This window comes from Chinchilla lanigera, unplaced genomic scaffold (assembly GCF_000276665.1).
Source record: "Chinchilla lanigera isolate Chin_1 unplaced genomic scaffold, ChiLan1.0 scaffold00070, whole genome shotgun sequence".
NCBI lineage: Eukaryota > Metazoa > Chordata > Mammalia > Rodentia > Chinchillidae > Chinchilla > Chinchilla lanigera.
In genome coordinates, this window is record NW_004955471.1 from 11,301,355 (window position 1) to 11,320,783 (window position 19,429).

The window sequence follows — 19,429 nt, forward strand, 5'->3', positions numbered from 1 at the left end:
AGGTGGGACAAAACTATGATCAGGCAATAAGATCTCAAGTGTAATTGTTTAGGTAAAATTGATTAAAACTGGGATCAAATGGAGAAGCGAGTCACGTAGCAAGCGGGCAGAAATACAGAACAGGGGCTTTTCCTGTAAGGGGTTGGGCTAGTGACTCTTCCTGGCTTTTTCAAGGTGATTGCTACCTATTTAGAAAATCTATTCCTGAGGTCCATCCCTAGGGAAGTACGTGGGCACACCTGTTTAATCTTATGTTCACAGCGGGAGGTGTCTGTCTCCCCCACAGTTGCAAGGTATCTCATCTTGCACACTGGCTCTGAGCGCCTGGCCCTGTCTGACTGCCTATAATATTTCTAATATTTCTGTCTAATCCAGCTGCCTATACCAACACCACCTACATAAAATAGCGCTCCCTTTTAAAAATGTATTCACAGTAACTGAAGCCCATATGCAATCATGTCATCTTTCTCATAACTCCAGGGGAAAGAAGCGCCTTTTCTAAATGCAGCCCCGTGCAGTGGTACAGACATCCACCACTGTCCGGGCCAGAGCCCTCCACTTGCTTCTGACTCCCTCACCTCCTTTAGCCCATAAATTACCAAGCACTGCTAATGCTGAACCTCAACTGCTCTCCCACGAACCTCCCGCTGGCTCTCAGGTGAAAGCTGGGTGCACCCGGTGCGCTTTCCTCCCTCCGCGCCCGCTCTCGATGGCTCAGCCGCCTTCCAGCTGGGTGTCTTCAACACACGGGCCCGGGAGGCACTGGAGATCCTGACCACGGTGCGCCCCAAAACCCAGAGTAGCTGCTGCCACCAGGAGACACTCAGTACAGGTGTGCTGGAGCCTGAGAAGACGTGATCACTGTGGCTCCGGAATCTTCCAGAACTGCCCAACTGCATCCTGTTTTCTCAAGCTACTCCAAGTACTCTTTCTTAATCTTTACCACGTTATCATACAAATATTAAATATTTTAGTTATTTGTATATACGTCTACAACTCCTGAAGGCTTGTGAGCTTTTATAGGTTAAGTCAATGCCATTTTAAATTTATCTGTATATTCCTCCCATGTCTAGCCTTTTCTTTTCTGTCAACTTCTTGGTATGAAAGAAGAACATTTAGGAATAGTCCTAGGAGAAGCCACTAAAAATGTATTACATGGGCTGGGGCTGCAGCTCAGTGATGGAGCGCTCAACGAGCACGTACAAGGCCTCGGGTTTGGTTCTCAGCACCTCTCTCTCTCTCTCTCTCTATATATATATATATATATACATATATATATATATATATATATATCTTGATTTGATTTGTGAGTACAATTCATTCTGAAACATGCTTGTAATTAAAGCAAATTCCCCATAAGAGGTAATGGAAACTCAGATGATTTACTCCACAACCCAAAAATATTCATACAAAATGATCACAACACTACAATATAATACAAAATAATAAAGAAAATACTAAACATAAAGAAGAAACAACAATTTAACATGCACTTACCTTTTGAAAACCTTTCCGGCTGGTGTGAGGGAAACAAGAGAAAGGAGGGTGACCGTGTAGGATGACTCTCACTCTCACTATTGTGATCACTGCTGCCTAGTGGCTCAACGGAATCTTTTCCTTTACATACAACTTTAACATAGAACCTATCCAATGGCACTTGCCTTGGCCTCCTTTTTAGGATCACATGGAAATGAGACACTGCATTGTTGTTAAGCAGATTCATTGCTCACGCTGCTACAGGTTTGTTTGGGTGGTGCTTTTTTACAAAATTTTTCACCATTTCCCACCTTTTACATATCTCCCTAATCTCAGTTGAATTGAAGGATCCCTCTCCTTTTTCACCTCCTTCTCTGCAGATGCAAAGACAAGACAGACAAGATCTCCTCCACAACCTTTTGCTGTTGGGAGATGATCACCCATCATCCTGCAGAGAGAGCGAGAGCGAGAGAGAGAGGAGCCAATGGCTCAGCTGATGTCTGGCATCACATACTACTCATACTGCAAGACACCACTCATTTATCAAGTTAAAGTTTATTCTTCTGGAATACTCACAGGACAAATTACTCACAGTTCAAGATATATAGATATACACATATATGTTAGTGAAATAAAAATCATCTAGAGACAAGTGAAAAAAATAATTTATTGCAGATTCTTTTACACATTAACATGGAACATTTATACATATATTGATATATTGATATGAAATACTAAATTTAAAGAGATGCATTTTTACACAAAGGTATCTGCACTATATTGTATAAAGATAGGTATCAATAAATTACCAGAGACAGTTTTAGAACAGGCCAATTATTCCAATAGGAATGCATTCTGCACTGAAATTAAACTACTTTCTGAGTGTGATGCTTGGATAAAAATCACATTTTCCTAAGCTAGGAAGAGGAGGCTAATTTCTAGGAAGGAAAGCCAGGAAGAATGGCTCTAGATGCAGTATGGGACAATGTATTTCCAGCCTTATTCTTGGATATGATTAGGGGCTCTATCAGGTAGCCCAAGCTAATTCAATAGCTTACTGCAAAACAGCACATCGTTCTGTAATAGCTGCACGCAGCTACTGTGATGAGCACAAGGGAGGCGGTACAAATGGTAGTTTGTGAGAGAAACTGCAACTGCCGAGCGATTTGAATCAGCAACCAAACGCTTTAATAACAAGAATGTACATTCTATATTCCCAAAGGAAAGTTAGCATACTTCAAAATAGTCACTCTTTTCTTAGCATGGTATAATAATTCTTCAGACATTTCAAAATAAATTGCATTTCCCTAAAACTTAGAATTCATCCTTTAGAAAATGATTTCTACAACAATATACACCAACATGATATAAACTTTGTTCTACGTTATAGTCATTAAAATATACATACATGCATATATATATGGAGCATTAAGCAGATTTGGTAAACCATATATATATATGCATATATTTAGTGCCAAATACTGTTCAGTTTCATTTAATTCAACAAATATTTTAATTAATTCAACAAATATTTATTGGGTGGCTACTACGGGCAGATCACCAGTTTAGATAAAGTTCATAGTGGACTTGAAGACACAGAAGTTCACAATACTCACATTAGAAGCCAAACTTCTGATAATATACTAAAACCACAGAAATACTCAAAAGCAGAGCTAGTGTTAAATAACAGACAGCACAAGATCCATCTAGGAGAAAAGCTTGGATAACGGAAGAGGACAGCGACGTCTGTATGCAGGGGCGGAATTGCTCCTCAGCTCAGCATGGGTCAGGAGACACCAGGCAGAAACCCTAGTCGGCAATTGGATTCAGTTATCCTCCTGGCCCGTTTCCTTTGAAAAACAGAAGAAAGAGGATATTGATTTGGAGTAAGAAAGCCTGTTCGTGTATATTTTTCTTTCTAAGAATAGGGTCTGCATTCTTATCTATAATGTTCTATCATCCATTCCAACCATAATTCAGGGTGAAACTACTCTTCAGGCTGCCCAGTGGGGATCACCAACTCTTGAGTGAAGTAATGTGGTTCATGAGAATCAGTACTCAGGCCAGCCACACAGGGAAATGATTTCAAGTCAAAACAGTCCAAAGAAGATGAACATTCGCAAACGTGGCATTCTGTATCCTTTAGGACTTGTTTTGTTCTTTTCAAAAAGAATTTTTAGAGTGTAGACATGCATAGGTAAAAAAATGTAATAAAGAGTGTAGACACGCATAGAAAAAAACGTGCTAAGTAATCTCACTGCCTTAAAGAGATAAGACATCCACAGGGGAACAAAAGGTCACCCTTGCGTCCAGGCAGCCCACTGAGTAGGAGAAGGCCTGGCCCGATAGGAGTGTGCACAGCCCCACTGTGGGGAGCTGGGGGTTCTGGTGCTCTCAAGGCCTGGGCTCTGCCTGGGGCAGAAGCACAGTGCTCCTAACAACCTAAAGGTTCCCTGAGGAGTTATCCAAACCTGGCAGAGTATATGTCATTCGAGCCTCCTGAAGAAACTCACGAGGGACTTGAATTTTACAAAATCCCACCATACCCCACAAGGAGATGCTCTGGCTCTTAGAAAGATCTAAAACTTCATGGCTAAGAAAGAAGTCTTCCGTGAAATGCAGTCTCTACCTAGTCCCAGTGGTGGTCCCGCCTCCAGCTCTCTGTAGCCACAGAGGGGGGCCGGGCGTCTCCCCACGGCCCACTGACGCCAGCCATGTTGGAGCAACGGCCATGTTGGAGCCACAGCGCAGAGGAGGAACAAAAGCACAGGCCTCCTCAGCCCGGGATTTGGTTTTAATTTCATAAAAGGACAAAATCTGGCAATCACACAGTATCCCCTAAAACGTCTTTATTGTTCTAACTGGCTCAGTAATGCTTCAGTTACATCTACCAGCTGACCAAGAGTTAACCTCTGTAAGCAGGAATTCTCCTCAAATGAAACATATTTCAATGGCTATGATTAAACTCCCAATTTTATACTCAGTCTTAAAAGGCAGAACAAGACTCATCTCTCATACCTCTGTTCCTGCGTTTTTTCTGGAGAGGAACCAAACTTGCATTGGTTCTTTTTTGCCCTTCATGGACACTGGGCCTCTGTGCTCCAGATGGAACTGTGGATCTGAGTTCTCTGGAGACATAAGACATCTGAAAGACAGTGTGGGGGCAGGGACAGAAGGAGAAAGAGACAAGTTACCTACTGAGAGGGCAAGAGTTCTCCAGCCCTCTTTAAATTTCAGTGGAGGGCACAGTAACAACGGTGACATCAGGAATTCCTAGGGTGGCATGGCTCATTGAAAGTGGGAACAATGACGCAACCTTCTCAAATGAAAAACAAAGCTAAACATGGAGCCCAGGAGTAGAGGAGAGAACCCTCTAGCCTGCACAAGATTACTCAGCACTGACCCACAAAGAAGACACACTTACCCTGCCCCGTGGTGAGCAGCAAGAGGTTTTCTCCTACCTGTATGTGTATTCAGAAACATTTATTTTCCCCTTTTCTCCTGTGGTTTCTGTTCTGCTGGTAAGGTTGACAGTGTTTCCAAAGAGACAATAGCGAGGCATCCGCTGTCCGATGACACCTGTCACCACCTCCCCTGTATGGATTCCTATTGTTATCTGCAGAAACCAAAGCCTTGCTTCAGCAACCTTAATGACATGCATGTGTGTGTGTGTGTGTGTGCGTGCAGGTGTATGCACGTACACACATACACACACACACTTTGACTTAATTTGCATAACAGAATAAAATAGAATCATCACATACAAACAAGAAATCTGAGAACTCCGAAGGTTTTACAGACAGCACCAAACCCCTCACTAGGTACACATCTCCCAAGAAACATTCTGTCTCAACAGAAACAGTGGAGTTTGAAGAGTTCTAGATGTGAACTGGGTAAGCCGTATGAGGCAAAGGAAAAGGATTGCGAACAATAAGGCAGAAGGGTTTTCTTTTTAAATCTCATCCTCATGACCTTCAGTACATGGAAGAGACTAGATCATTTAAAATAAGAAGAAATATATCACTTCTATAAAAAGTAACCCTCAGGTTCAGTAAAATTTTGCTCTCTATTTTTCTCAAGTGGTCCTTCCTTGTATGTGTGAATGATTTTTGATCAAGTGTACGAATCCACAAAGCCTTCCACCTACATGGTCCACTGACCTGCACAGATTCTCCATCGACTTGCACTTGGCCGGCAATTTCCATCATGTCCAAGGCCAGGTGGCAGATGGACCGTGCGTGGTGGCCGCACGGCTCTGGTAGGCCGCTCACGGTCATGTACTTGTCCCCAACGGTCTCCACCTGACATGGCACACAAGGGAGAGGCTCATTGGTGGCTATTAAAGTGACTGTTTCACATGCCACTCTGATAAAAAAAAAATTCCCAGGTTATCAGCAACTTTAAACACTCCCCCCCTCTTAATTTTCTTGAAATCTTGATAGAATTCTACCAAGACGAAACTTTGCGATTACTTGGAATTTACACAGTTGGCACTAAGTGTCTGACTACGGCCACATGCACACGGAATTATTTTCCCTCTAGTAAGCAATTAGTTTCCCACCTGGGATCCCCTCATAATGCAGGAAATAAATGACCCGATTTTGCCCTAAAATAATGACAGTTTGAAGGCACAAAGGGCACAGCTTGAAGTTCAGAGATTTATCCTGGCCTCTAACCACTGATTTCTATGATATGCTCACCAAGTGCCACCCTGTCTCAGAAAATGTCTTTGCAAGAAACAGCCCCTGTGAAATGGTATCACCCCAGTGGCCGGGGGGCGGGCGTTGGTCTGGTTCGCATTCCTGCCTTTATAAAGCAATATTCCACTCACTTCACTTTTCCATTATTGCATTGGTTTCTCCCTGAAACAAAGGGCAGCAATGCCTTGTAAATGTTTATCTTCATGGTGATGTTATCTAAAGTCAAACCTGAGTCCCAGGGCCCTTCCTGAGCTCCAGGACTTCTTTCAGGGCCAAATATTTACACATTTCAGAAAGAATGTCTCTTGCTGGGCACTCGGATGAAGGCTACGTTTACACTACATGTGATAAACAACCTGCACAGATGTGCTGACCTAAGTGCAAATAAGCTGCTAACCGGGGAGTCATCCATTCCATAAAACATTCATTTTGGCAACAAGGAAAAAAAAGCAGTAACAAGAGATAACTATTTAAGGAAAGGATAACAAATGACCACGAGGCAGCTTAGTGGACCAGGGTTGTGGCCACAGTGGCTTAGGGAGGGGATGCTTAGAAGCCCGAGCTCCAAAGACCATCGCAGTGTGCTCTGAGGGGGACTTGCCTTATAAACAAACGGGTTCTTGCGAGAATCAGTCAGCGTGTCAAACCTGGTGTACAGGTCGTTGAGAAGGTTTACAATCTTCATGGCGCCTTCTCCGGATGCGTGCTTGCTGCAGAAAGCATTGAAGCCCACGATGCCGCTGAAGAGGATCGTCACGTTGTCGTATCTTTTGGCAGGCACTGGACGCTTATGTCTCAGCTCGTTGGCAACAGATGGGGGGAGGACAGAGTACAAGAGTCTGTTGGCATGAGGAGAGAGCCTCAGTGAGAAACGCTGGGCATACGTGTAGCAGTGCTTCCGCTAGCCTTCACAGGGCGCCCATGCATTCACTCTGGATTCTGACAGGATGCCTTATAAAATTAGCCAGCCTGCCAGACAGCCAGACAGGCACAGGGACAGACAGGGACAGAGACAGAAAGGAGAGAGAAGAGAGAGAGGAGACAGAGAGACAGGGTGACAGACAGAGGAGAGAGAGGAGGGAGAACAGAGAGAGACAGAGAGAGACAGAGAAAGAGAAAAGGAGACAGAGAAGGAACACGGAAATCACTTATTTTTCTAATCTTCTATGTCTGCAAACCCAAGCCAATTCAAACCAAAGCAAAAGAAGCCGATCAATCAAGCAGAAAACCAAGGACTGACAGTAACTGAAACTCGTATTTATCATCTGAGGTCCTCTATTCCGACTCTTGTGTTATGAAAGCCACAGTATGAACATGGTCATGATCAGCACCTAAAACCTTGAGTGAATAGAGTGACCGCAGACTCGTACACCCCTTCGGGAATAAGCAGTTTAGCTCCATCCTTGTAACATCGCAGTACACAAAGTGGAGCTGCTCACCAGCCTGGGCAGACCTCACTCTTCCACGGAAGTAAGTGATAAAAACAAGCAGGTGTTGCTCTAGATGAGAAAATACTTTCCTTCTGCAGGAAATACTGGGGTTACTAGAGTGGCACGCTAAGCACACACAGTCAGTCAGCACACGGGAGGAGGAGAGCCGACGGATTCAGAAGGAGAGAAGCTGTCACTAACGGGAATGACAGCTTTTAATTTCAAAAATCAGCAACAAATGCGGCCTTCTTATCTCTTGTTCGAAAGAGCAAAAAGCGAAGCTTAAACACAAGAGAATGGAGCTGAGATCTCCATTTTCTCCCTGGCCCCGGTGGGTTTTCTCATTATTTTTAACATCAAAGCAGAGAACATACTGTAAAATACTAAGGTTACATTTGAAGATTAAAGGTGAACAGCAGAACTGGTTCGCTTTAAAGAAAATCAGTAATAAATGGTTTGTGATGAAATCACCTTGAAATCAAATAGTTGTGAAAAGTCTAATTCTAATCTCACATTCTCAAAAATATGAGGCTTCTTCAGGCACCATAATTCTAAGCAGCACAAAAAGATTCAGAAAGTGGAGTCCACCTTGGGAAGCCTACACAAAGGAAGGGTGCTGGGTTGAGCACTTGCAAGCAACTCATACTGAAGACAAGCCACTCCTTCCAGGCCAAGGGCCCTGCTTTGGACTCCTGTTCGAGTGAGAGAAGTCAACCTTGCTTACACTGATGATTTAGGGGGAAAGGGAATTAAGTGTGGTTTTCAATAAAATATAAAATACATGAGTATTTGTTACACATTAAATTGTAAGTATATAAATTGTGAGTATTTATTACACTTTAAATTGCATTTTTTTAGAGTATCAATTAGTTATCTGTTTATTGCTGCTACAGTTTGGACCTTAAATGTCCCCCAAATGCCCAAGCACGGTGGTGCTACTGGGAAATAGTGGGGACTGGAAAAAAGAGTCATATAGGTGAGGGGTGCATGCCCTCGTGGGGATATTTGGAAGCTGGTCTCTTCCCCTCTTTGGGTTCCCAGAAGCTTCTTCTGCTATGTGCTCCTAGCATGATATACTGTGCTGCTATATGCACAAAGGCGACAGAATCACAGAACCATGGACCGAAATCTCGGAAGCTGTGAGCCAATGTTCACCTTCCTCCTTTTAAACTGATTCTCTTAGGTATGTGTGACAGTAATGGAAAACTGACTGACAAAAGTACAAATACAGACACTAGAAAATACTGAGTCACAATAAAAAATGAAACTTGAGGAGCTTCCTAATACAAGAGGCCGACAAGATATTGAGGAACTCAAACTACAAACCTGTGTGACTGTGAACCATATTTCTAGGCGTGGTCATAACAGCTCCATAAAAAGTGTAATTTTACCTGGATGGAATTGCACCACATGCCAATAAAACATATACTTTTAGTTGTTTTTCAAGAAATGGGAGCCTTTGTTCTGGCATTTGCAAAATACATGGACAGACTAAACTGTGTGGAGTTCAGGGCCAGGAGAAAGGTAAAGTAGTCTCAAAGGAACTGACCATAGCTTTCTGCTTCAGTATAAAAGGCCAAGGCATATCAATATGAAGTCGTGGATACCGACCTATATTTACACCCATGTCCTCTATTTCAACCATGCTATGAATAAGATGAACTGCTGTATTTTTTCATGTGCACATATGCATGGCATCTGCCCAGGAACAGTGCCAGAGGCACAGAAAGTGGTGCTGTTATAATCCTGAGCGTTTTCAAGGACAGTGAGAGCTGTAATGTGAACCGAGGGACCTTGGTTCAATGCTCCAACAATATAGCCTCCTACTTTACAAATATTAGCACCACTCAGAACCTAGGGAAAGGCTCTAATACACAGGAAGGACTTAATGCTTTTAATTAATATACAGAAGCAAGGAAAAGTAGTATGTATGACGGACATTCCCTTAAATCTATAACTTGAAAAGGATGTATTCTCTTTGTTACGTGCCTATATTTCATCATTTAGTTTATCATTCATATCAAAAGGATAGTTTTAAGTTTTTATATTTTCACTAATTTATGTCACCATGGATGTACTGTACTTGCAGATGACATTATAGTTAGCATCTCCCTGAAATAATTTACATCTCAAGCAAAGAAGTCTTTTAAAATATAAGTACATTGTATGCAAAACCCTCCACACCTGGTCAGTGGAGATGATCAGTACATCCACTGCATGAAAGAATGAATAAATACACAAGTAAAAGAGGAACTGGACTTTATACATTTGAATTACTCTCGTATTTTTCATGGAGACATTTTGACATATATTCTTTTAATCTGGTAAAACTAGAATACATATTTCTCCTATGATTAAGACTGATCTTATTTCCTTATGCACAATGTTTTTCAAAACCAAAGTAGGGTTCAGGATGTAGTTTAGTGCTAGAGTACATCCCTAGCACGCATGACGCCCTGGGTTCAATTACCAAAACCTGGATAAATAAACGAATGGACAAACGAATGAACAAATAATGAAGCAGAAGCTTTTGTCTGTTCCTCTAGAGCTACAGTAAGTCCCCGGCCTTTTTAGTCTGGCTATCAATCTGAATTGTACCAGGCTCGCAACACATTATGAATAAAAATCCTGACCTCCTCAGCCACATTCTTACGTGTCTGTCTTTTTCTTTTCATCTTCCAAAGCTCTGAGCGTGAGCTGCAGCCTGTCTGTGAGGATCTCCAGCTCCTGTGTGAGTTTGTATTCCTCCCTGAACTGCTCTCCCAGAAGGACCAGGTCACGGGTTGCGTCGTGCAGAGGGATGTCGCTCAGATACAGACCCCTCCGGGTCAGATCGTCGAGGTTCATCACGCTGTCACACACAAGAAAGAGACAAAGTCAGTCCCGCTGCCACAGGACACCCAGCCGGGCCGCATCCTGCCAGGTCCTTCCCTTCAAGGGTCAGGCTGAAGAAAACAGTTACGGAGAGCTGGATTCGTAAGATGACCTTGTTTTCTCAGATATCTAAAACTCCACCTAAGAGCAGAGAACTTGAGATACACTTTTGTCAAGTGTATTTTGTGGAGCTATCTATCTTTACAGAAAGTTAAGGTGGAAACTGCCCTGAGAAATCTTCCCAGATCTCTAACACAAGGCTGTGTTTATTATACAATCATTTTTCTTTACAAAAAGAGGAAAAAATATTTATACTTTCTTCTCAGTGGTAATTACTTCTTTTGAGAAGCTAGTTCATTATTTGCCCGTGGATTCTATCAATCTTGTAATTGGCTGCTTCTCCCATTGGCCATAATGTTTAGAAGTTTGCAAGATTTAGTACATCTTCAACTTGTATTTGATATGCTTAAAAGCCTTTCTGGCATGTACTTTTATGTTATTCTTACATCTAGCTTAGTTTTTCTATTCTTATTTTCTTTAGTAAATTCTTTCCAATTTTTCTGAATCATTATTTGACCTTGCTGAATTCTATGCCTCTTTGTAATTTAAGTAATTTGTGGAGCAACATAATATTGTTTATTTATTCAGTGAATATCTGGTAAATGAAAAGTTCATTGCTATTAAAATATGTTACTCATAGATTAAAATGTCTTAAAGATATTAGTTTGAGTTATTTGAATACCAAGTAACTACTTCTAGCTACTCAGATAATAATTTCTCTCAGTAGAAAAACTGGGTTATGATTTCACTAAGGATTTATTGAAAACTCAGATGGTCTCCTTTGATAAAAAGAATCTGAGGGCTAAAAATAAGAGTACTTTTATAATTTTTATTACCATACTACAGAAAAGCTAATTCCTTACAGTCAAATATACCTTGAATTTATGCCACCATTTTAGGTGCTTTGTAGAATTGCTTATTTACATGACACTTCTTCTGAAGATGTAAAAGTATAGCATTAGTCAACTGCAGATTAATTATCCCATGTTGTGATGGCATAAATATTTCAGAAATAGACTTTGATGTGGCAATATGAAATATGCTACTTCTTCTGAGTTTATTAATAAGTATTCTATAAGACCATGCTTGTTACAGAGAATTATATAATAAGGACAGGAGAATCCAATACTCCTTAGCATAGGTATATATGATGGAACAAAATTTCACAGAATAAAGGGAGGGTGGATTTGATCAGTGTGTGCTGTACACACAAAATGAAATATCACACTGAACCCCATGAATATGTACAATTAATACACTGTAATCAAAATTAAATACTGAGAACAGGGTTGACACCCTTTGTCAACCAGCGATGGGCGCTTATATCAGTTACAGTGAGTCCAAGAGGATTACCTTGGCGAACACAGAAACAGAAGGCTATCTGCTTCGGGTAAGTAGATCATTTGGCCCTTGAGGCGTAAGCAGCTGATCTCCGTCCCTGTCAGCTCATCCTCGCATTCTAGTTTCTCTACGTCCAACAGTCCTTCCTTGGAGAGACAAGACGCAAGCATTAACTACTGCGCTTGTCCCCATCTGGCAACTCGTCAGCGAGGGGGACACTCGCATCTTATTCTGCACTCACCCGAAGGCAGACAGTGCACCAGGTGGGGGTTAGCGTGCGGCGAAGCCAGTGGGCCACCTCCTTTGACCTCAGACGGCAGCAGCTACTGTTCACATACTTATACAAGATTTTGTGATGCTCATTAACCCCTGATTTTCATGGGTGGCTATGGCATAACATTTCCCTGGTAACAAGGCCTAGCCGGAGAATAATCGCCTGGAAAAGTAGCGATCAGAAATGCCAGCCCTGTCAGCCCATCCTGGCTCAGCAGAGTAGACACCAAGCAAGAGGAAGGCGGGGGAAGTTACAGCCAGGGTGGGCTGACCGGGGCCGGCGTTTCTGATCTCTGGCTTTCCAGGTGACTATGTTTTGGCTAGGTCTTATTTTGGGGGAAACAGGGTACCACAGGATAAAGCAAGCTAGCACTGTATTCACAGAGCAGCTGGCAACAGCCAGTCCCAGTACAGAACTATGTGAGGATGCAGCTTTGGAGAGATGTGGGAAGTATGAAGTGTGAACTCTAAGAAAGTTGTTTTGCTACAGTTAACCCACCAAGGACACAAACTCTGAGATCTGGATACTGTCTCCATTACCAGCTGGGTGGATATTTTATCACTTGTATTTTCCTAAAAGAATGGCATCAAGAATAATAAACAGGGCCAGGGATATAGCTCAGTGGCACAGCGCCTGCCTAGCAAGCGTAAGGTTGTGAGTTCAATTCCTAGTACCAAAAAAAGAAAAAAAAAATAGGATAATAAAGAAAAATAAACAATTTAAGGAAGAATTAATCACCAGCTTTGGATGAAGTTAAAAAAAAATGTTCTTCTGATTCCTAAAATAAGGCAGTGTACCCGTACAGGAATAAGAGGGTTGTTTTATTAAATAACATGAGGCTGACCCAGCAAGAATCTAGAAGTTAGTTTTGCTCATTCTGATCAGCTCATACAGTTGCATGTTCTTTATCAAAACCCTAAACCTATAGCAATGCTTGCTCAACAGATGTCTCTGATGTCTGATTTTCATTCCCTTTTAATTTTTCCATCTCATAGAAAGTAACAGGAAATCATTTTCCCTCCTGATCACTCCTAAGTGGTAGCACCTTAATTACACACACTTAATGAAGTAAAGTTGGATTACCTTGCTTCTCAAGACGAACACAGTGTTGATGTGTGAAAGGATCCCATGGAAACTGATATCGATGTGGGGGCGAACCAGAGAGAAGACAGACAGGAGGCTGCAGTTGCCGGGCTGGAGCTAAAGTGCAGATAAAGACCATAGAGCACTTCCCAGGTTAAAATAAACAGAAAAGCTTAATTGTTGTGTAGAAACTAACCTCCACTCTGGACTCAAATGAGCAGCTCAGTTAAGTAAGTTGGGCATCGAAGAGTAATCTAGTATGGCTTCAGATAGAGAGTATTTGGACATAAGTTGATGCAAGTAAATATTTTAAGAAAGAGAAAGGATGAAAATGCATCTTCTAAAACGTAGCATGATGTATTAAATGCCTAGGACTTAAACTAAAATTAAATGTTAAAAACACCTACAACACTTCCTTAAAGTTACACAGGAAGGGCTACTAATAAGAAAAATGAGTAACGTTCAGTGATTGCTTATGCGGGACGAGACGTGAGACTGAGGTCCTCCTGGGATCGCTCTTGTGTCAGAACAGCGGAGACGCAGCAGAGCGACACCTCCGCATCTCCCAGTGAGGGGCAGGGAGCGACCTCACCCCCACTCTTCTGCTCTCGCATTTGCAGTTTTATGCCTCGTCCGGGTGGGGCTAATCCTGAACTAGAGAGTCTCGGTAACTACAAAAAGTACTACTGTGCCTCTCGATGCGGGTAGAGCACATTTCCAAAGGCTGGGAGACGAGAGAATGTGTAAGTTAAAAGGCAGGACTTTCAAGTGGTCTTGGGAGTAACAGTCAAATGTAGGCTCTCATCAGCACCCCTAGAGTTGTCCCTGAGTACTTTTTCTACTAAACAAAAAGACAATCACTTTTTCGTCAGTGTTTTCAAATTCCTTTTCTTCCCCCTGAAAATGTTAGTAGTTAATTTTGAAAGCTGTTTTTAGGTGGCAAATATATATAATGGATTTTACTCAACGGTGAATTAGTGACAGCTGATGGCTAGCATGTTCCCTACTTTCTCAATAAATAAATATAGAGTACTACTGTCACATAATGTCCTCCTTCATTGTAAGCGACTACAGAATGAGTGAACAGTCATCTTAAAGCTGCAGTATGCCCCCATGCACTTAGGTTACAAACGCGTGCTCTAGCCAACGTCCTGTACTGCCGGACACCTGCACGAAGGCTAAAATGAGTGACTGCCACGTGGGGCCGCAGCACCGAGTCCCGAGGAGCGGACCCTCCGCCTGGGGATTACCTGGGGCAGCACTCTGTAGATGGCGTTGCCGCACTGCGTGACCACGAGGTCTCGGTCAAATATTATGTGGAAAGGAAAAGCTTTGCAGAAGGTGTAGGGGCTGATGCGTGATTCCTGGGTACCATTTTCTTCAAACCTGTCGAGATCTTCATAAAAATCCTCTTCTTTTGACTCTTTCTCTTCAATTAAAAATTGAGTATGATCGCACTCTTCATTTCTTTGCTGAATGACCTGGATGTCAAAGGGCGAAGTGACCACATTTTAGTTCAGTCTAAATCTCTAAATATAAGAAACTGATTATGAGAATGGAATTTTGACCAAAATTTTAAACGTTAAAACAAAATTTAAATATTAAAACAAAAGTTCAATATATATGTAAATTTATATGCATGTAATATAGATATTTCTAGACACTGACCTGTGAAACTGAACACTGAATAATTACAGTAAAGCTGCAAACCTGATGTAAGTTCTCCAGCTGCCCAGAAGTCGATGTTGGTAGAACGAGGTCTGGTCGGCTAGCTCTGCCCTCAGCTGGGGACAGCTCTTTACTCAACAGCCTACAAACCACAGACGCTGACTCTACCTAACATGGTGAAATGACACTGAAAGGCAGTGGGAAATGAAAAGCTAGAGATCTACACTTTAAAACATATGCGATTATAATCCTTTATTCATCGACTGGCAATTGCTATGGCTCAGGTCTAGCATGTCCCCCAGAGGGTCCTGTGTCAGCGGCAGGGCTTTGGGGAGGTGGGGGTGACGGGCATGTGACACCCACTGATCGGCTGAGGAGGCCACAGGTGACTGCTGCTGTCTGCAGGCATCCCGGGAGAGCAGCCCGGAAGGGGAGCTTTTGCTCCTCACCCCTTTTCTCTAGCTGGTTGTCTGCTTCCACCTGTGATGCTGCCTCTGCCTCGGAGGCAGCGCCCATCGACTGAAACCACAAACTTGGAGGGAGATAAACCCTTCCTCCTTTATACTGTGTGTACCGGGAGCTTGGTCTCAGCCGTAGAAAATGACCAGTACACAAGAATAAAAACTACAATGCCAGATGGGATGGGGTCCTGAAAAAACAGTCATCTCAGACGGCACAGACAGGAGGGTCTCTTTAATCTCTCTGAAGGATAAATTGATAATATTTGTAAAAAGCCCTTAAAATTATATGCTGTGTATTTCCATTCAGTTCAAGAATTTATTCTGAAGAAGTAATCATGAAGGTAAGCAAAGTTCTATAACTTCAAGAAATAATTACATTCCTAAAATATTATTCACAGTCTGATATATTATTAAAGTCTCAATTATCTTTTAAGAAATTGCAAGCAGTGAGACCCCTTCCAAAGGGAAAAACTGCCTCAAGCCCGTCAGATCCAAGCGGAGATCGGCTGGGGCCAATTTACGTCACAGGTGAATGAAGACAAGTGTTGCTCATTTGAGCTGTTTCATTCGGGAGTTCACTGTAGCCTCTTCTGACACTTAGCCAACCACAACTCCATGGATACCTCTGTGTGGTATTTTTCAGATATATTCTTTCTTACAAAAATTAAGATATAACTAATATAACTACTACATCGTCATACCAGTTTTACTATACTTACGCATATTCTTATGCATCATTTGAAATTTCTGCCCCATGAATGTTCACTTTCTTAACTCATGGGCAAAAGAAAACAGTCAACCTTAAAATTTAGTTCTACTACCCACATTCCACTCTACTGAACTAGGACTGATATAGGTATCTTGGATTTACTGATTCATTATTTGAATTTTTTTATCAAACTGGAAAAAAGAATTGCATTTGTGATATTTTCAACCTCTCAGTGGTGTATCATTTTGGTCATGATGTAGTATTTCATATGTCATTTCAAATGTCTGGCATCTCTGGACCCATTAAATTTTTGAATTTGATCTAATAACTAAAGAAGTTAAAACAGTGACTTTTTAAAAGTGGCATATGCAAAATGTATTTATGAAATGCAAATGTTTCAAAGTCCACATTGAATCATTTAAATAAAGACCCTAAAGACACCAACTGTTGTAGAAACAGGACTGTGTAATTAAAAAGCTTGAGTTTTGTACAGAGTGTGTGAAAGCCGTCATTTCCCCGTAATAGCCACAGTAACTGCAGTTTCTAAGTGTCCTCATTTGTGTTTCTTTCTGAGCTTTCTGTGTGCTGGCATCTTGCTCTTCTCAGCTCAATGAAAGACAAACCCAACAGCAGACATAATCTGTACTCAGCCCCAGTACAGTTCATTCAGGGTAGACGTTGTGTCAGTTTGGGGTCAAGATCAAGAGATTGGAAATAAAAGGCATATGCCACTTTGATTGAATTCCAGTGAGATTCCCAACCATGCATAAATTTCAAGCTTTATCCATTATTTCAATCTTCACATGTGTCTGGATTTGCTTATTCTGAGATAAACATAGTCTCGCCTTCCTTCTAGGTGTAGAGAAATTCACAGGACACATGCAAATCTCCAAGTGTCCTGTAAGAATTGCCACACCAACTCCCAAAAGGAAAGAAACAATAAACTCCGACACGATGAGGTTAAGTATGAGGTATTTTTCTAATTAATGCAAATGTTGCAAATTTTATTCTACGTAATAGTGTACTGAAGCATTCTAGGCTCTCGCCTGAGTTAGAGAACAAGTACGCTAGCTGAGAAGCACTGCCTACTAGATTTCCCATAAAGAAAGACAACCACAATAGGGTCCGTACTCCTGACCCCACTTAGGTTCAAGCTTACAGCCCAGGCAAAAGGGCACTTAGGGCTAAATACACAGAGCACACACAAAAGCGGCTGGCAGGGAGAGACCGTATGGGTCAGCAATAGAAAACAAGCGAGCTTCACGCAGCTGCTGTGCTAGTACCTTGAAATTAGCATTCAAACTCAGCTGCGTACTATCAGTAGCAGCACAACTTTTTAAAGTACAGTGTCAGACCTGGCTTCTTTCAACAAAGTAACTTGATTTTAAGAAAGAGAGTGAGAGAAAGAGCCCAATTCTAGGTGACAAGACATGCCAACTCCATGTCAAAGCAGAGGAAAAGAAATCCACAGAGAAAGGTGTTCTGTAAAATAGTATCTAACTTTACGTGATCTTCGCATGTGAGCAGGTATCCCGCACCCTGCGGACCACAGTGCAGTCTCTCGCCCACACTGGTGTATGCTCAGGGTGAATGCAAACTACACTTCTTCTTGCCCTTAAGCAATGTATAATTAGAAAGACAAATCTGCCACAAGGAAAAAAATATCCTGCATAATGTGCTTGAAGGCCAAATATAGAAGACTGCTGCTGTTCCCACTGTTCTGCATATTATACAGAAATGTGTGTATACATAAATCACGTATACATAGGTAATGCACATACATGTATACACACATCTGTGTTTTCCAGCGAGTCCACTAGCAGCAATAGCTATAGGTAAACTCAGCGTATCTTTCTTCTATCCCAAATGTCGTCTGTGTTCGGAAGTCTCCATCACGTTCATTACCTTCATGTCTATTTCTGTGCCGTGGATTTGCTGAGCAACTGTTTTGATGATTCCAATGACGATGTCCTGCAGCCCCTCTCTCTCGGAGTAGTAGTGCAGAATGAGTCCTTTGCCCTTGTCCGCATCGGTGCACCGAAAGGAAGGGGCACGCATGCCCGGGTAGATGGTAGCCAGGTGGTCGTGCAGGGCATCCAGGTTCTGCGAGAGAGAAGAGCGGTGAGTGAGGTGTCCACACGGTCAGCAGATCTCAGCGAACAGAGGCAAGGAACAAGGGTCAAATCTGAGCTGCCTAGAGGTGTGCGGAGTAAACATTTCCACGGTGCATCTTCCGCACCCTTCTCCGACACAGCTGCAAAGCACATACCACAGGCAAATCACGACTAAGACAGTACAGTTCAGCAAACTATACACGTCTATACTAGCCAGTACATTTTAAGAAAGGATAAACAAATGGTATGCAAGAAGAATGCCTGAAGCAGAGAAAAGGAATATCGTTAAGGGCTAAAGAACAGATGCACACATTTTCCGAGCTTAGGGGAGCTGTACATGTACACTGTGATAGGATGGGGATCACCGGAAGGGACCGCACTGCACCCTCTCTTTACCCTGTGATTGCCAAGCTTAGTTTTTATTTTAAAGTCAACATGAGAGTAAGTGTATGAATCCTAAGCACATTACTGGGTGGAGTAATATTTTAGATAATTTCTCTGTATTCACACTCTCCAATCAAGTAAGGATTGTGAAATAATTCCTTTAAACCTGTGAAATAATTATCTTCTAAAATTGAAATCTTGGAAAAGTAATAAATTAGTCAATAAATACTTTTTTTATTCTTATAGCTGGGCCATTAGCTTAGAACAAACTAAATTCCCCAGTGTCCTACATTACTCACTAAAATACAAAAATGATTTGTATAAAGGTTCCCACAATAAAAGGTGCAAACTATGCCTTTTGCAGGGGAACCAGGAATCAAACTCAGGACCTCATGCTTGCCAGGCAGGAGCTGCACTGCAAACTATACTTTTAATTTGGTCTACCCAACATGACAGTTATTCACGTATGCATGCATGTATGTATGTACGCATGCACTGGGAACTCAACCTAGGGCCTTCCTTTGCACTGAGCTATGTTCTCAGTCATTTTTTATTTTTGAAACAGCTTTTTCCTAAGTTGCCCAAGCTCGACTCAAAATGACAATCTTCTTGCCTCAGCCTCCAAGTGCTGTGCTTACAGATACATGCCACTACACCCAGCTTCAACATGATTTTTAAGTAACACTTGGTTTATGCCATGTCTGCCTGGAGGTGTGGGTAGGACTCACACACAGGGCACTGCGGTCATGAAGATTGACACTGTGATCCAGACTAATGGTTCTTTGATTTCCTCCATCGTGTAAATCTGCTGTCTTTTTAAACTACTTTTGTCTACAGTGCTGTTTTCTTCCCCAA

General features: G+C 42.0%; 1 protein-coding gene across 1 annotated transcript in view; it reads right to left on the reverse strand.

The window, feature by feature from the left end:
* Window positions 1-2,123: 2,123 nt before the first annotated feature.
* The window catches only part of Gucy1b3 (guanylate cyclase 1, soluble, beta 3), a gene marked incomplete at its 5' end in the record, with an annotated part of 46,035 nt that continues 28,729 nt past the window's right edge, over window positions 2,124-19,429 (reverse strand). The window contains 10 exon segments of the mRNA XM_013522922.1: window positions 2,124-3,326; window positions 4,495-4,621; window positions 4,938-5,092; window positions 5,637-5,777; window positions 6,778-7,015; window positions 10,260-10,457; window positions 11,894-12,027; window positions 13,239-13,355; window positions 14,489-14,719; window positions 17,982-18,179. Of these exon segments, the coding sequence (XP_013378376.1) occupies window positions 3,303-3,326; window positions 4,495-4,621; window positions 4,938-5,092; window positions 5,637-5,777; window positions 6,778-7,015; window positions 10,260-10,457; window positions 11,894-12,027; window positions 13,239-13,355; window positions 14,489-14,719; window positions 17,982-18,179 (1,563 nt within the window).